We start from the raw sequence: 15,802 nt of genomic DNA, 5'->3' as shown, positions 1-15,802 counted from the left end.
CCCTGTGCTTTAATAAAACTAACTTTTTGCACCAAAGATGTCTCAAGAATTCTTTCTTGGCCGTCACCTAACAGGCCTCACCCCACCAAATGTCACCTATATTCCAAAACTACATCAACAACTTGGACTATTTATTGGTATCTCATGGGTAAGGAGGAGGACATAACAGTTCTGAGGGACTGAGCCTTAACTCATCAATGAAATCTGATGGTATCATCTCCAGGTAGATGGTGTCAGAATTGAGTTGAATCGTTAGGACACCCAGCTGGTGTCGGAGAGTAGCTTGTTAGTGTGGGGAACCAGAATCACTCTTTAATTATAATTAGCACAGTGTTTGCATTAGCAGAGTCACCAAATAGTTTTGGTTACAAGTAGCTCCAGGTTTCTGAAAGAGCTTTCCCCAATCAACAACTTGGACTATTTATTGCTAAAATTGGCAAAACTACTTGCCAGGAATGTTGTGGTCATTTCTGTACCAAGTAGAGAGTGGAGGTGATAAATGCTAATATTTACAATCTCTTCCCATTCAGTAAAGCTCAGTTGATATCAAATAAATTTCCTTCATTAATCTATTATTCAACAAATATTTTTGGACACCAATTACATGCCAGGCACTATACTTTGTATTGGGTATTTCAGATGTTATGGGTCCGAGACCCCATAACAATACGGTTATCTTGGTGTGGGGACATCATGGTGATACGGGAGGGCCTGGTTCTTGTCTCATGTAGTCAAAGAATAAATCTCAATAACACAAGAAAGTGAGTAAAGCGATAGAAGTTTATTAAGCAAAGATACAGAGAAAGCTCTCAGAAGTGAGAAGAGTCCTGACAGCGTTGCCACTGAGGGCCTTTTGGCTGGCCTTTATTGGGAACCTAACCAGGGGGCCCAAGGCCTGAGGTTTCTTTGTACTATCTCAAGTATTGACATATGGCTGTTTTGGGGTCTGGTGAATCTCTGGAATTGTCTGGCAACCATCAAAGGGGATACTCCCTAACACTTTGGAGCTAGGGAGCCTGGTCTATTCATTTTTTCTGTTTTTACTATCTTATCTGTTTCCTTGGGATGGGTAGGAGCCTGACTCTGGACCATTCGGTGTCCTTGGGATTTATGGGAGCCCGACTCTGGGCCTTTCCCTTATTTTTCCCTGCCTTGCCCCATCTGCCCCTAACCATTCCTACATCAGTGGCCAGGGTAAATATGCACATGCATATGCATATACTTGTTTATATGAATAAGCATGCACCGAAGTGACTGTCTGTCCCACTATACCTCAAACATGTGTACATGATGGTTAATTTTATTCAATGTGCAGTGGGAATGTAACCAAAGCAACATGAGTTTGATCCTTGGCAAGTCACAGAAACTGCATCAGGCAAGTTGTTGCATAAAGAAAACTTTAAATGCAGCAAATAAAGAGATCATAGGAAATGACTTCCAAAACCATGACTCCTCGAGAGAGGGTGGATGGGTTCCTTCTGTTTATGGTTAGGATGAATATTTAGATAGGGAAAGCTTGTCACTGTATGTAGATGTGGGCAGAAGGTCACACAGGTGGCTTAAGGAAACATGCCTATGCACATATTGAATGTTATGTAAATGAGGCTGGGGCTCCTCCTTAGGCAGAGATTTTAGTATTAATGATGAAAAGGTAGTGTTAGGTCATTCCTTTGCCCCATTCCAGGGGTCACTCCATGGGCCATCTGTGCAAGCATGAGTTGGGCTTTTAGCTCAAAAGGTCTGGGTGGTCTGGGCCAGCAGGAGGTCTTGTCAGGGCAGTCACCATCACTTGAGGGGTGTTTTCAGGTTTCATTTGCCTGAGTTGAGGTAAGCTGGAAAGAAGAGTTTAAGGAAAAATGTAAGACAAAGGTCAGTGAGTACAAGCAGGTGGGCAATACATGTCAGGTCTTGGGATCCAGCTGGTGAAATCATTGTGTGCTCTTCCATTGTAGTGATATCGGAAAGATGTCAGGGTTAGAAGCTGACAGCCATAAAGAATTCTTAAGACTTGTTTGGTGCAAAACGGTAGTTTTATTAAAGCATGGGGACAGGACCCATGGCAGGAAGAGCTGCACTGGGGTCATGAGGAGTGGCCCATTACATACTTTCAAGTTGGGAGGAGGTTAGGGATGGCATAAGCCTCTCAGGAATTCTGGAATTCCAGGATCCTGAAGGAGCTAGCTATCATTTGGGAAAGGTTATTTATTCCTGTTTGGTAAAAGTTCAGTCATGAGACCCTTCAGATATATATCATTGCATGCTTGGAGGATGATTGCCAACATGTATTTTTTTGAGGGGGGCTAGAGATAAAGGAAGTTTCAAATGAATTTTTATTTATTTATTTATATTTTTATTTTATTTATTTATGATAGTCACAGAGAGAGAGAGAGAGAGAGAGGCAGAGACATAGGCAGAGGGAGAAGCAGGCTCCATGCACCGGGAGCCCGATATGGGATTCGATCCCGGGTCTCCAGGATCGCGCCCTCGGCCAAAGGCAGGCGCCAAACCGCTGCGCCACCCAGGGATCCCTCAAATGAATTTTTATATGTCAAAGGAGACTTACAGGATCCTAGGGATTGGGCTAAGATTGCCTTTTGTCCTTAGCAAAGTATTAACAACGAGGCAGCGGTTCCTAGAGGAAGGTCACTCTACCTGTTCCAAGGACTTGTCAGTGGGCTGTAGGCAGTAAGGAAATTTAGCTTTTTTTCTTTTGCCTTTGCTTCCCACATCATTAGGGACTGCAGTCTGAGAGACTCAAAGTCGACTAAAATTGAGTGTGCTGTGGAAAGACAAAGGTTAGGGCTTTTAAAGAGGAAAGTAAGAGATTACATAAGTTGTTTTGAGCAAAATGTGATCAGTGCTGGTCTCTACAGTTGCACTAATCTGTGTGTGATTGGTTACTAGGGCTAGTGCTGGGCAGAAAGTTCATTTATGTCCAATCTTTTTTTTTTTTTTTTTTTTTCATTTATGTCCAATCTAATGATGCGGGAACACAGGGCTAGCTGAGGACAAGGCACAAGCCAGGGGCAGCACATTGACAAGTCCTAGAAACAGGCAAAGGGACATCCCTCTACAGACTCAGGTGCCTCCATGTTCATCCTGTGCTCAGGGCAGAAGGCAATCTTGGCCTGACTCCAGGAGCCTATAAGTCTACTTTAACATATAAAAATTCCTTTAGAAATTTCCATTGTCTCTAAACCCCCAAGATACATGTTGGCAATCATCCCCCAAGCACATGGCCCACTGATATACATCTGAAGGGTCTCATGACTCAGGTTTTAAATATTAGTGACCTTTTCCCAACAATAGCTGGTGCCCTCAAGGTCCTGGAGACTTACAGGTCCTGGAGACCCTGCTTCCAAAATTCCTTAGAGAGTACAGCTATCCTCCAACCCCTCCCAACCCCCAGGTGTAATCAGCCGCCCCTCACAGGCCCAGGGCAGCAGCTCTTCCTGCCCACGGATCCTGTCCCCGAGCTTTAATAAAACCACCGATTTACACCAAAGACGGCTCAAGAATTCTTTCTTGGTCATCGGCTCCGGACCTCACCTATATTCCAAAACTTCATCACTAACATGCAGCAGATGTCTTGGCCTATAGCTGACTGAGTTCAGCAGCAATTGTAAGAATTTGACATGGAGGATGTGATTAAGTCCCAATTCCTCAATGTGCTTCTGTCTCTGAAATGAGAGAGCTTGGTTCTTGTCTCATGGAGTCGAAGAATGAATGTTGTAGACACAGGAGAGTGAGAAAAGTGATAGAAGTTTATTAAGCAAAGACACAGAGAAAGCTCTCAGAAGTGAGAGGCCCCGACAGGGTTGCCACTGAGGGCTCGTAGCGGCAGTCTTTTATTGGGAACTGACTGGGAAGCTTGTGGCCTTGAGATTCTTGTGCCGTCTTGGTTTGAGTTAGGACTGGTGGTAACATCTTTAATGGCTTACTTCTTGTTTGGGGTCTGGTTATTCTCTGTTGGTCACAGCTGACTGTCATAAAAAGACACCTTCCCCACCCACACCCAGGGCAGGGTGGTCTGGCTTGCTCCCTTATCTCTGGTTTCCTTAGACTCAGCATTTTGGGGATTTCAGTGAGCCTGATTCTGTGGCCCCCTACCTAGCCCTGCCTAGCCCTGTTTGTCCCTAACTCATCTCCATCTTAAATACTCCTCTGAGCAATGCTACTCCATTTTATTTTCTCCTTTACCACAGAGTATATGCCTAGAAGAGGAGTTGCTCCATCAATGTCTAGTCACATGTTTGTCGTTAATAATCTCTAGTGATGAGGGAGCAGAAGGCAAGCAGAGAGCAAAGCACAAGCTGACCCCCACCCTTAGCGTGACATTCTCCAGCCACTCCTAGCTGCTCTACAATAAAGGGAGGGGAAAAAACAAATGGTTAACTGATAGAGATCCCAGTCCAGTAGAGTCTCCAACAGTTTACAAATGTCTCAGTGATTTACAAGAAAATACATTTTATCCATAGTTTAACTTCCAGAAACCCATAGCCTCAATTTCCTGGAGGATTAACATCACTTTCCCCTCCATAGTGATGTGGGAAACTCTCAACTGTCTTAATGCTTTGTTAGAGGGAAAAACAACCTTAGCTTAACCATAGCCAGGCTCAAATCCTCTTTAGCACAAGAAAGTCCTTTTGGAAATTTCCCTTTTTCCTTACTTTCCCCAGCTCCCAAGTATACAATCAATCATCCCTCACAACGCCAGCACAGTGGCCCTTTCTGCCTTTGGGTCCTGACTTGGTGTTTTAATAAAAATCACTTTTTTGCACCAAAGATATCCAAGAATTTTTTCTTGGCCATTGGCTTCAGACCCCAGCAACACTAATCCAAAACTATTACATCAACTACCAAAATGTTTTCCAAAGTAGTTGCACCGATTGGCACTCCCACAACCTCAGCAACCATCCTTTTAATTTTAGCCATTCCAGTGGGTTGTGGTGTCCCATTGAGGTTTTATTTTGTATTTCTCTGATGAATAATGAGGTTGAACACATTCATATATTTTTAGGTCATACACAAATATTTTCTGTTATGAGGGAATACAACATAAAGAGTTTTAAGACCCAGGAATACTCAGATATTTTCTTGAATAGTTTGGACTACTTTTTCCTCAGACCACTACAGGGGAAGAAATTCCCATCTCCAGTGTTGTGACAGAGAATGGAAGCAAACTGAGAGGGGAGATGAGGAGAACTTCCACTCCTCATCTTTATTGTTGTGCCCAAGATTGCGAATCCGAGAAACCACCAAGGAGGTGACACCGATGCCGGCGCACGAGGGTTTATTAGCGAGCTCGAGCTTGGGTCCAAGTATACCCGACACAGCGGAGCAGGGACTTGGGCCCTGAAGTGGGTTACAGCTGGGTTTTTTATAGGCTGGTCTAGGGGATTTTCAGAAGGGATGGAGGAATTTCTCAAGTTCTGTTTACATTCTGATATGGGGCTTAGGGCATTGAGCTCTGTTCTCATTCTAATATGGGACTTTCTACCATGGCGTGGGCTCTGTTGTCTTTCTGATATGGGATTCCCTGCTGAGGACATTGAGGACATTCTGCAGTTTTTCCCGTAAAGTTCAGCTCTTATTCACAGGGGCCTAAGATGGCTGTACTTGTGCTAATGCTAAACTTGAGGTGGGATGGCCTTAATTTTTCTCGGCCTCCACACTTATTAGCATCTGCCTGGGTTTGAGTAAAAGCTTGTTCTGTATTTGACACCCAGTTTTCCACTCTGATATGCCATAGTCTTGGTCCTAAGACTCTGGGACACATATCCCTTCAGTGATTGGCTGGCAAAAGCTGTTTTCACTATATTCAGAGCAACCTATAAGCGATTCAAGTGCAGGAGTAGAGGAGACTTACAAGTGATAAAGGAGGAGATCCCTGGGTGGCTCAGTGGTTTAGCGCCTGCCTTCTGCCCAGGGAGTGATCCTAGAGTCCTGGGATTGAGTTCTGTGGAGGCCGAGAAAATTAAGGCCATTCCACTTTAAGTTCAGCGTTAGCACAAGTACAGCCATCCCAGGCCCCTGTGAATAAGAGCTGAACTTTACATCACTTCAGTTACAGGGAAAAAAAACAGCCTACAGCTTAACGTCCTAGAAAGTCCCATATTAGAATAAGAACAGAGCCCAAGCCAAGGGCAGGAAGCCCCTATTAGAATGAGAACAGAGCTCAGTGCCCTTGAAGGCCCCATATCAGAATGTAAACAGAACTTGAGAAATTCCTCCCCCCTTCTGGAGGTCCCCTAGACCAGCCTATAAAAAACTAAGCTGAAACCCAGCTCGGGGTCCAAGTCCCCGCTCCGCTGTGTCGGGTACACTTGGACCCAAGCTCGAGCTTGTAAATAAACCCTCGTGTGTTTGCATCGGTGTCGGCTCCTCCGTGGTTTCTCGGATTCGCAATCTTGGGCACAACAAGTTCCACGCTGGGCTTTTTGCATGGAGCCTGCTTCTCCCTCTGCCTGTGTCTCTGCCTCTGTCTCTCTCTCTGTGTGGGTCTCTCATGAAAAAAAGTAAAGTCTTAAAGAAAAAAAAAGCTTAAAAAAAAAAAAAAAACAAGTGATAAAGGAAAATTTCAACATTTGTGGGCCTTATTCCTGGGCTCCCAGGGAAGCTATGCTTTAATATTTGCCAAGGTCAAGATGACTTAACAAGACTTCAAAGTGATAAAGGATAGTGGGAAGACAGGCAGGGAGGAACCAGGGGCTCCAGCTCCAGCCCTACCACTCTTAAAAGGATTTTACACCATCCTGGAAGAAGCCCTTCACCCTTTCCCATGTGACAAAAGGGTGACAAAAGCTTGACTGGATGACAGGCACAGGGAGGGTTAACCGCCCACCAACAAGCCCATAAAAGCTCCTAGATTTAGAAACTCCAGTGGCAACCATCACAAGTCCTCTTCCTCTTCTAGAGCTTTGTTATATCGCTCAATAAACCTTGCTTTGCTGCCCACACTCTGTCTGGCCTTTGTCTTCATTCTTCAGAGTGGCGTGACCATGAACTGAGGGCACCAGCAGAGAAAAAAGTAATGTAACAAAAGCATGGGATCTGTTTCTGCCCCAATCACACATTGTACATCTGCATCATTACAAAAAGATAATAATAACCAAAAGTAAAGATAAGAAAAACAGCAAAACCTTCCTGGTTCCCATCAGATTAAAGCCATGATCTTGCACATACTAAAAACGTAAGACAAAGCCTGTAGCTTAGCTTTCTGGAATGCCCTTTGTCGTGATGACTTTTAACTATTTGAACTCCCCCCCAAACAAACAAACAAACAAACAAACAAACAAACAAACAAGCGGGAGAGTGAGGTTCTTGCCTCAGGGATCAGCATCAAGACTGAATCTCGAGGACAAAGGAGAGTGAGTAAAGAGAGTTTCACTAAGCAAGGATACAGAAAATACTTTCAGGAATAAGAGGGATCCTGACAGGGTTGCCACTAAGGGCTTTTAGGGTTGGTCTTTTATTGAAAGCTTGCCAGACACTTAAATCATCTTAACCCTCTACTGATATCACCACTGAGTAAGGACTAGTGATGACACCTTTAATGGTGCACTTCCTTTTTAGGGTCCAGTAATTCTTTGTTGGTCACAAGTACCTGTTATAACAACAAGACCCCACCTCTGACACCTGGGACAGGATGGTCTGGTTTCCCTTATCTCTGATTTCCTTTCACCTCCACACTTTTGGGATTTCTGTGAGCCTGATCCCTGTAGCCCCCTACCTATCTCTCCCTACCTAGCCCTGCCTGTCCCTTACTCAAAACCTGTATAACATTATACCTTAACTGTATACCAACTTATACCTTTTAAATGTTTCTTCCCTGGAGCACTCTACTTATGAAAATTGTGTATCCTGGACAGTTGTCCTAACTAGGGCTCGAATAAAACTTTTCCTTTCTCTTTAAAATTTTAGAAAAGTTTTGTTCAATTTTGTGTTGATGCAAGATTTTTAAAAATCTAGTTCAAACTTTTTATTACCATTTGGCCTCTTCTTGCATACTTTCACTACTGTACAAGTAGCCCATTTCACTGCTGGGCCATTTGATTCCTGTTATGAGTATAAACCTGCCTTTCTGTACCCTAAACTCACGGAGACATGCTCTTCCCCTCTGGAGTCATATTGGAAAAATCTAAAGACAGCTGCCACATGCTTTGGAAATCTTTCTCATCTCTGGATGAAATACTCCCATTTATCAATCACCACCTGTATGACATGGTGCCCAGAGGCCTTGCCCTTCCACCCACATTCATTTGAATGGATTAAAAGTTGGTCAGTGTCCACCTTCAAATGTGTATCTGGAGTGATACTCCAGAGGCCACTGTCTGTGGAGCTTCCTTGAGTTCCTTATTGCTCTGCTAAACTTGCCCCCAATCCCTACATGGCTGGCTCCTCTGGCTCCTTCATGTTTATACTTAGATGTCACCTGTTCAGAGTAGCTTTTCCTGACTAAAGAGCACCCTTCCTTACCAGAGTATTTTGTCACTCTTTTATTTCCTACGTTTTCTTTATTTATGCATTTGCTCACATGCTTCTTGTCTGTCTCCTCCTCTTCATGTAGGCTCTGGGAGGCAGAAACTCTATGCATCTAGTTCACTGCTAAATCTTCAGTGCTTGCAACAGTGCTTGGTACCAACAAGCCTTCAAAAAAAATTTTTTTTTTAAGAAAGAATAGGTTTTATTTATCTATCATCTATCTATCTATCTATCTATCTATCTATCTATCTATCTATCTATTTATTTTATTGGAGTTCAATTTGCCAACATTTAGCATAACACCCAGTGCTCATCCCACCGAGTGCCCCCCTCAGTGCCCATCACCCAGTCACCCCAACCCCTTCCCCCCCCCGCCCACCTCCCCTTCCACTACCCCTTGTTCATTTCCCAGAGTTAGGTGTCTCTCATGTTTAGTCACCCTCATTGATATTTTCACTCATTTTCCCTCCTTTCCCTTTATTCCCTTTCACTAATTTTTATAGAAGGTTTTAATCCTTACAGTCGGATTCCTGAGCCTATATTCTGAACCACCATGCCTAATGCACCTGCCACATATGTTATATAACTCTGTCTTGCATATTAAGCCTTCCTCTTATTCCATTAGATGCTACATCTCTGCTGTTGCCTCCACCAGCACCTTGCCTTGGCTAACCCTCAGTGTGGCCTTCTCAGACATAAGGCCAGGATGGGTGTGGCCCACAGAAGGCCCAGTGCCTCTGTGGCCAGTAGATGGTGCTCTTGGATAAACAGAAGCAGTCCCTAGGGTTTTTTTTTTTTTTTAATTTAATTTAATTTAATTTAATTTAATTTAATTTAATTTATTAATTTATTTTTTTAAGAGGGCTGGTGGGTACAAGATTGGTTGGGAGGTTGGGAGTGTGGGAGATGCAGAGCCCTGCCAGCCCACCCTCTCTTCTTCCAGCCACCTCTAGGTGAGAGGCAAATATCCATGGGAGAGAAGAAAGAGCAAGAGTGGCTGAGTCCAGACCTGCCACCCATTGACCGAGGCATCCTGAGGTTAGAGATGGCAGTGGGAATGGAGTGGAGGACATGGGGATATCTCCCACTATACTACTTCTCTGGCCAAGGATCTAACAGTTTGTACTTATACAGGGCTAGCCTGGGGACCTGCCAGTTGATCTAGTGTCCCTCACCCAACACACACAGACACACACAGACACACATGCACACGCATATGCATACCCAGAATGGTGCTGTGATGGACAGCAGGCAGTAGGCACTAAGCCTTCTGGGTACACAGTTTTTCAGAAAGTTCTCCCCATTTCAATCTTGGGCTGCAAATTCCTCCAGCATAGACATCTCATCTGCTTTCCCTCTGTGTTCCCATAGCAACAAACATCATGTCCTATATATGCAGGTACACAGACAGGGTAACCAACTTCTCTTGGTTTCCCTGGGACCAGTGCAATTTTAAAATCAAAAGTCCTGCATGCTGGACACCCCCTTAGTCCCAGGCAAACCAGGATGGTTTGTCACCCTATAAATAAAAGAAGCCTTTTTTGTCTCTGCTCAGAGGGCATGCTGGTTTACTGACTCTGGGAGTTCCTAAGACTTCAAGGTAGTTGGCCCCATGAAGACAGGCAAAGAGCACAGCAAGGCACAGCTGCCATCCAGGGCTCTCATGCTGACAGGAGATACAGGTAATTACACACAGGGTAGCTGCAAGGGGGAAACAGACCTCTCGAAACTTGTGTAGATGCACCTGCTGGCTCCTTGACATGGAAGATTTCCAGGAGGAGGTAAGTTTGAAACTCATGGGCTGACAGACACAAGCAGAGGGAGAATCCTGGGTGGGAGAGAGAGAGACAGATGCAGGTAGAAAGGAGGCTATGATGGGTTCTCAGGTACACATGCACTGGAATAGATGGGCCACCTCTGGCCCAGGAGAGAAAGGAGGTCCAGAAGGCAAAGAAGCAAGGAATAAAGGGGAGAGAGATGTTCTAAACCTAGACTGGGAAGGTTGGATTTGGAAGTTGGTGAGGAATTATTATAAGGTACTACTTAAGGATGAAATGTTTGGGCCCCATAAAGATACTAAGAAAATACCTAAATTTGAGGGAGCCACTTGCCATCACTTAACTTCCTCCTTTCCTTAGTCTCAAGCCATGAAGCACCCTGTGCTGGTCCCTAGGGCTTCCAAGCAGTGTCCTAGAGGCCAGAGTAATTTTCTCTGTCTTCTGACCTCAGGGTCTGGCCTTCTGAGTCTCTTTGTCCTGTTACGTTCCCCTGCCCCTGGGTCCCATTTTGCCCAGGAGAGCTAGATGAGCTAGTTGAATCTTAGTGCCGGACAGGTTGGGCGGAGGCTTAGTATTCACACTTGCCATCACTCCCTAGTTGCATTCTTCTAGTTCATGGGAATGTAGCATGTCCAAGGGAAGCTCTTGTCACCAGCAAACAAATCTCATCATAAGAAAATTCTTAAACTGAACCAAATCAGTAACTTCTATCCATAGATCCCCACTGTGTCCTTTAGAACCTCGCAGAAATCCAATCCCTTCCCCACTAAAGCACTTAAAATATTGAGAAAAGCTATCCTGATCCCTTGGGTATTTTATTTTCTAGTCTAAATATATTTCAACAGTTTCTAATATGAAAGTGTTCAGGCCATTTTACTATCACATGGGTCCATCCCAACAGTTCTCCAGAGCCTGGTGCAGAGTGGGTTCTCTGTAAATATCTACTGATGTTTTCTTGATACTTTTACTCTTGACACATGGAGCCCATAGGTCCACTCTTGTCACATATTGAATTCACTGTATCAAAACTGAAATCAAATCAAGTTAAGAGAAAAGGACAAAAGAATAGTTTACCAAACTGGAAGATTTCAACATGAAAGTAGCAAGAAGCTCACAAAATGAGGCTTACAGCTCAGTTGATAAAGCGTAAGTACATCGATCTCTATTAATGATTGACTACTAGAGGCCTACATTCTTTCTAGGGAACAGTGCTGCACAAACTTACTTGCGTGTTGCCTATAGGCTCATGAAGCTGTGAGGTCATGCTCATATGAGGAAAGCTTAAGTTCGTTTAGGGTCAGAGCTCACATTTGGGGGGGAATCAGGATAGTTGTGAATTTCAGTTATGCAGCTATGGGTGCTCGATCTGGGAGTATATTCAAATTATGGGCTCCAGTTTTGTCTTTTCCTTAGGGACTGTCAACTAGAACTTCTAAATCCAGACTCCCCTTGTTAATGTCTCTCTCCCTCTTTCTGAAAGGTTTCAGCACAGATACAAACACCTACATCCTAACCATCCCATGTCCCAGACCCATGTCATTAGGGCCCTGACGCTGTAGCAGCAGTGTGGGCAGGGCCTAGGTCAGAGCTCTGTGAGCACGAGGAAGGTATGGCCGTTCTCACTGCAGAGTGCGATGAAGGTCTTCTGGCTCCTTGATGTCTGTTCCTTCATCTACAATCTGTAGGTGTGTCTCCTTGCCATCTACTGAGGCCTCCCCTGTAATCAGCAGGCAGTTCTTTCTCTGATGTTGATGGACTCTCTCTGCGTGTTAGCATGCACTTCTGCTCAGCGTCTGAGTGCCCTATCTTGGACTTCAATCTGTGTATGCTTTTAGTGCTGGAGAACAAAGACATTTCTTGGGCTTGAGCCAGGCTGGAGAAGTGTCATGAACCTCTCTCCCCTCCCCCAGCCCAGTTAGAAGCTCTACTGCTAGGAGGGTTCTCTGGGCCTGTTGTAGGTTGTGGCCCAGGGGGAGCACAGGCTTATTCCAAAGCCAGAAAATAGAAGAGAGAATTTATTCCAAACATGCAGGGAGGGAAAAGAACTGCGATTCAAGCACCTGGAGACGTTCAGTACTTGGGATGTCCAGGTTTTAGAGAGGCCCCCTAGGCAGGCATGGCCTATGGAAAGCAGCTTTCTAGTTCTGCTCAGGGATGCTGCCTGCCTGTTCACCACTGTCTTTCTAGCCCCTGGCACTCAGTAGGTGGATGAATAAATGAATGTGAAGTCAGTTCTGGAAATCTTTCTGTGTGTCATAGGCACTTCTTCATACAAGTAAAAGCTCTATTCTGGAATCAGGAGGGACTCCAGTTGGAATCTTGACTTCACCACTTACTTGCTTTGTGAGGCCAGACCAGTTCCCTAATAAAGATAAAGGGGCAATGCATGAACCCCTCGAGCTGCTGCCAGGATTCCCTCAGAAAATGTGCATAGAGCTCAGGGCCTGTGTTTGCCATCTGCAGAGTCAGTGAGCCCTCAGGGCTTCATGTCACTGCTTGAAATCTTCCCCCAAGTTTCCCCCTGCATCCTCCTCTCTTGCCTTAGAAAATCTCTAAGATTAAGGGATTGAGGTGAGTCCAGTGCTGCAAGGCCCTCAAGTCAGCCAAGTAGCTCCCCACTGGGTCTACTCATATGGGCTGACTCGGAAGGGGGGGTGGCCCAGGGGTGTGATGGGCCTCTTCAGATCTTAGGAGACTGGCTCTATGACTTAAGAGTCCAGATCAGACCTCAAGGCACCACTGAGGAAGCAGCTATGAGGTCTTTCATGTAAGTAAGTCTTGCTTCTACTGGATCCTTTCAATGAGAGGAAGTGGGTGTTATGCTACAGGGAGGTAACCTGGGCTGACGGGCTTTCCTGAAATCTGAGATGGCAGGCCTATTTTGGTCCTTGAGTCTATTCATCTCAGAATTATGCTTAGTTCTTCCTTCTGACAGTGATGCTATGCTTGAAAGATATCATAGATTCACTGGGGACTCCTTCTTTCATATAATACTCCTCCTCCCCATTTGAGTCCTTTCTCCCAAAAGCAAGGATCAGAGAGGAAAGTCATAGTGGCAAGAATTCTGGATGTGAAATTCTGAGTGTAGGCATGTCCCAGGCTCTGATGGATTCTCCTAGGTGGGAAATGTGTGCATAAGTGAGCTCATGATGCATTATGAGTGGGAGTGGAACAATCCACGTGAACTTCTATGAGGCCTCTGTCAACATTGTTGTTTTATCTGCACCTGAGAACTCTGTTTTTCATTCCTACTCCAGTTGTCCAAAAAAAGGGGGAACATGATCATCACAGGGAGGGACTGTGGTTGGGCAGTGAGGAGGAAGAAAGAACACACATCAAGCCAGACTTCAGCCTTGAGATCAATTTTATTTTATATTTTACCTTCGCCAGGGAGAAGAAAGCAATGAAGCTGGAGAACAGCCCAGATTGCACCACACAGACACAAATCACATCTCTAAAGCATGTAATATGAAATTATAGGGCCCAAAGCAAACCAGCCATCAAGCACAAGATCAATCAGGACCCCAGACACCCCATCTCATCTGTCCTTATTGACTGTTTGGATTAAATCATTATATGCTTTTGTTTCATTTTTAAAAGCACAACTAACATTCCAATGTCCAATCATTTGCATTTCCTTTTTAGGATGCATAGACAAAGTGACCCAAGTTTTTATTTCTGTAACACCACCAACCTCTTCTCAGTATTCATGGTGGTGGTGGTGGTAATCAGTGCAAAGTCCATCAAAAGTCAACTTGTTTTGATGCTCGAGTAGAGGCTGATGCTCTGAATGATGTATGGAAGCATCATTCTTGGCTGTTACACACTCAGGGCTGGGTGAGTTCATGCCCCATGGAAGCTGGATGATGTTTCTATGGTCTTCCCTTACAACAGCACTCTTCCTACAGTTTCTACTTTCCACTAGACTGCTGAAAACAATACTTATTCACAGAGATTGATGAAATGCAGAGAAAAATGTCTTCAGAGACAACAGACCCAGTCCTGGAATACTGAAGAAGCCAGGCAGCAAGAACAAAGTGCACAGAGAGGTACCCACAGGTGGAGGCTACCATTGCATGGGCTTGGATTCGGTTTTCATCTGTTGGCCATCTTCTTGACTCAAGATGGCATTATGAGACCCTACTTTCCCTTGCTGAGGGATAAGCACTTTTCTTGAACTTTCTGTGGACAAACTTCCACACATTTTGTCTGAGATAGCTCCTGGTATGGCTCTATACACTGAGGTGGGAATTGGTCTTGGACTTGCTGTGGGCAACTCTCTTGGTTTAACTCCTGGCACTGAGGAAGACACACCTCCTGAACTTGCACTGGGCACTTCTCTTGGCAGGGATCCTGGCATGAAGGGAGGCATACCTCCTCAGCCTTTGCCTGGCATTGCTCTTGGGTCTTTTGAAGACATGGAGGAGGCACACATGGCTGCTTGCACTGTTGTTCATTAAATGACATCCTAGGGTGGATAGCAGGACCTGAAACAAATACAAGATTTGAAATTAACTTTAGTAATAGTACTAGGATGAGAACTGGGAGATGACGGGTTGGTAGAGGGAAATGGAAAGTGAATGATTATTAACCCTAAGAACTTGTTTGCAGTTTTTTAATTTTTTATTTATTATTTATTTATTTTTTATCCTTTTCTCTTTTCGATCCCTATTTCAGCTCCCTCTGATAACCATATCCTAGGTGGGAATATTTTCATAGCTCTTGTCTAGATACTCATAGCCCAATCCTACCTGACACTTAGTTCCACCACAGATCTTCCCTTTTCCTCTATTTGACTAATCTTTTTGAAAACCAGGTACAAGAGACTAGACAGATACACAGGATGGTGTGAGAGGCCCAAGAAATGGCAAACCACTGAAAATCAGTGGGAAGTACAGTGCAGTGGAGGAAGAGAGGAGCCTCCTGAAGGCAGAGCAGCAAGTGGGAGGGAGAGAGGGCACAGATGTCTCCACTTACCTGTCTTCAGCAAGACTCAACAAAGGATGTGGATTGCAGGGCTCAGCAGAATAGGGACTTTTATATAGTGCCTGGTCCTGCCTCCTGCAGTACTGACTGGCCACGTGGGCTGATGTCCTAATTGTGGAGTCAACATAACGAGCTTCCTCTGAAATTGCCCATGGTTTGAGTCACTGCTTGGGATGCCTGTTAATCAGTCTCCATTTGGGCTGCTGGGTCCTTACCAGACCTCAGCAGGGAGGGGCTCCTTTCAGATCTCTCTCATTAGAGGTAGCAGCGAAAGAATGTTCATAAAACGTTATCTTAGTCTGTTAAACTGGGATGGGGTTCCTTGTCTGCCCAAACTGGTTCAGGAGGTGGCAAGAGATAAGATCCATCTTACTCATCTTGTCTTTACCCACAGGAAGGCCTAAGGCCTTGGGGTCTATCTGGGTCAAGGCCATGTATGGCCGATTTCAGACATTTCCACTGGATGTCTCTTCTTTGAGCCTGAAAATCACACTTCCAGACCCAAGGAAGATGGATTGTCCTATGGTCCCAAGCATACAAAGGATCTACAGTCT

General features: G+C 44.8%; 1 protein-coding gene across 1 annotated transcript; it reads right to left on the bottom strand.

Moving 5' to 3' along the window:
• Positions 1-13,608: 13,608 nt before the first annotated feature.
• PRR9 (proline rich 9) lies at positions 13,609-15,378 on the bottom strand. The gene is made up of 2 exons (XM_038560630.1): positions 15,240-15,378; positions 13,609-14,749 (listed from the first exon to the last, which is right to left on the bottom strand). Exon 2 carries the CDS (start codon positions 14,727-14,729, stop codon positions 14,403-14,405), a length of 327 nt encoding a protein of 108 aa, XP_038416558.1. The 5' UTR covers positions 14,730-14,749; positions 15,240-15,378; the 3' UTR covers positions 13,609-14,402.
• Between the last annotated feature and the right edge of the window lie 424 nt (positions 15,379-15,802).

Source organism: Canis lupus, chromosome 17 (genome assembly GCF_011100685.1).
Source record: "Canis lupus familiaris isolate Mischka breed German Shepherd chromosome 17, alternate assembly UU_Cfam_GSD_1.0, whole genome shotgun sequence".
NCBI lineage: Eukaryota > Metazoa > Chordata > Mammalia > Carnivora > Canidae > Canis > Canis lupus.
The sequence above is the reverse complement of the archived record's forward strand: the minus strand, read 5'-3'. Positions and strand labels throughout refer to the sequence as shown.

Coding starts and splice junctions, on each gene's coding strand:
- PRR9 (XM_038560630.1), bottom strand. CDS start 14,729: ATGTCATTTAATGAACAACAGTGCAAGCAGCCATGTGTGCCTCCTCCA.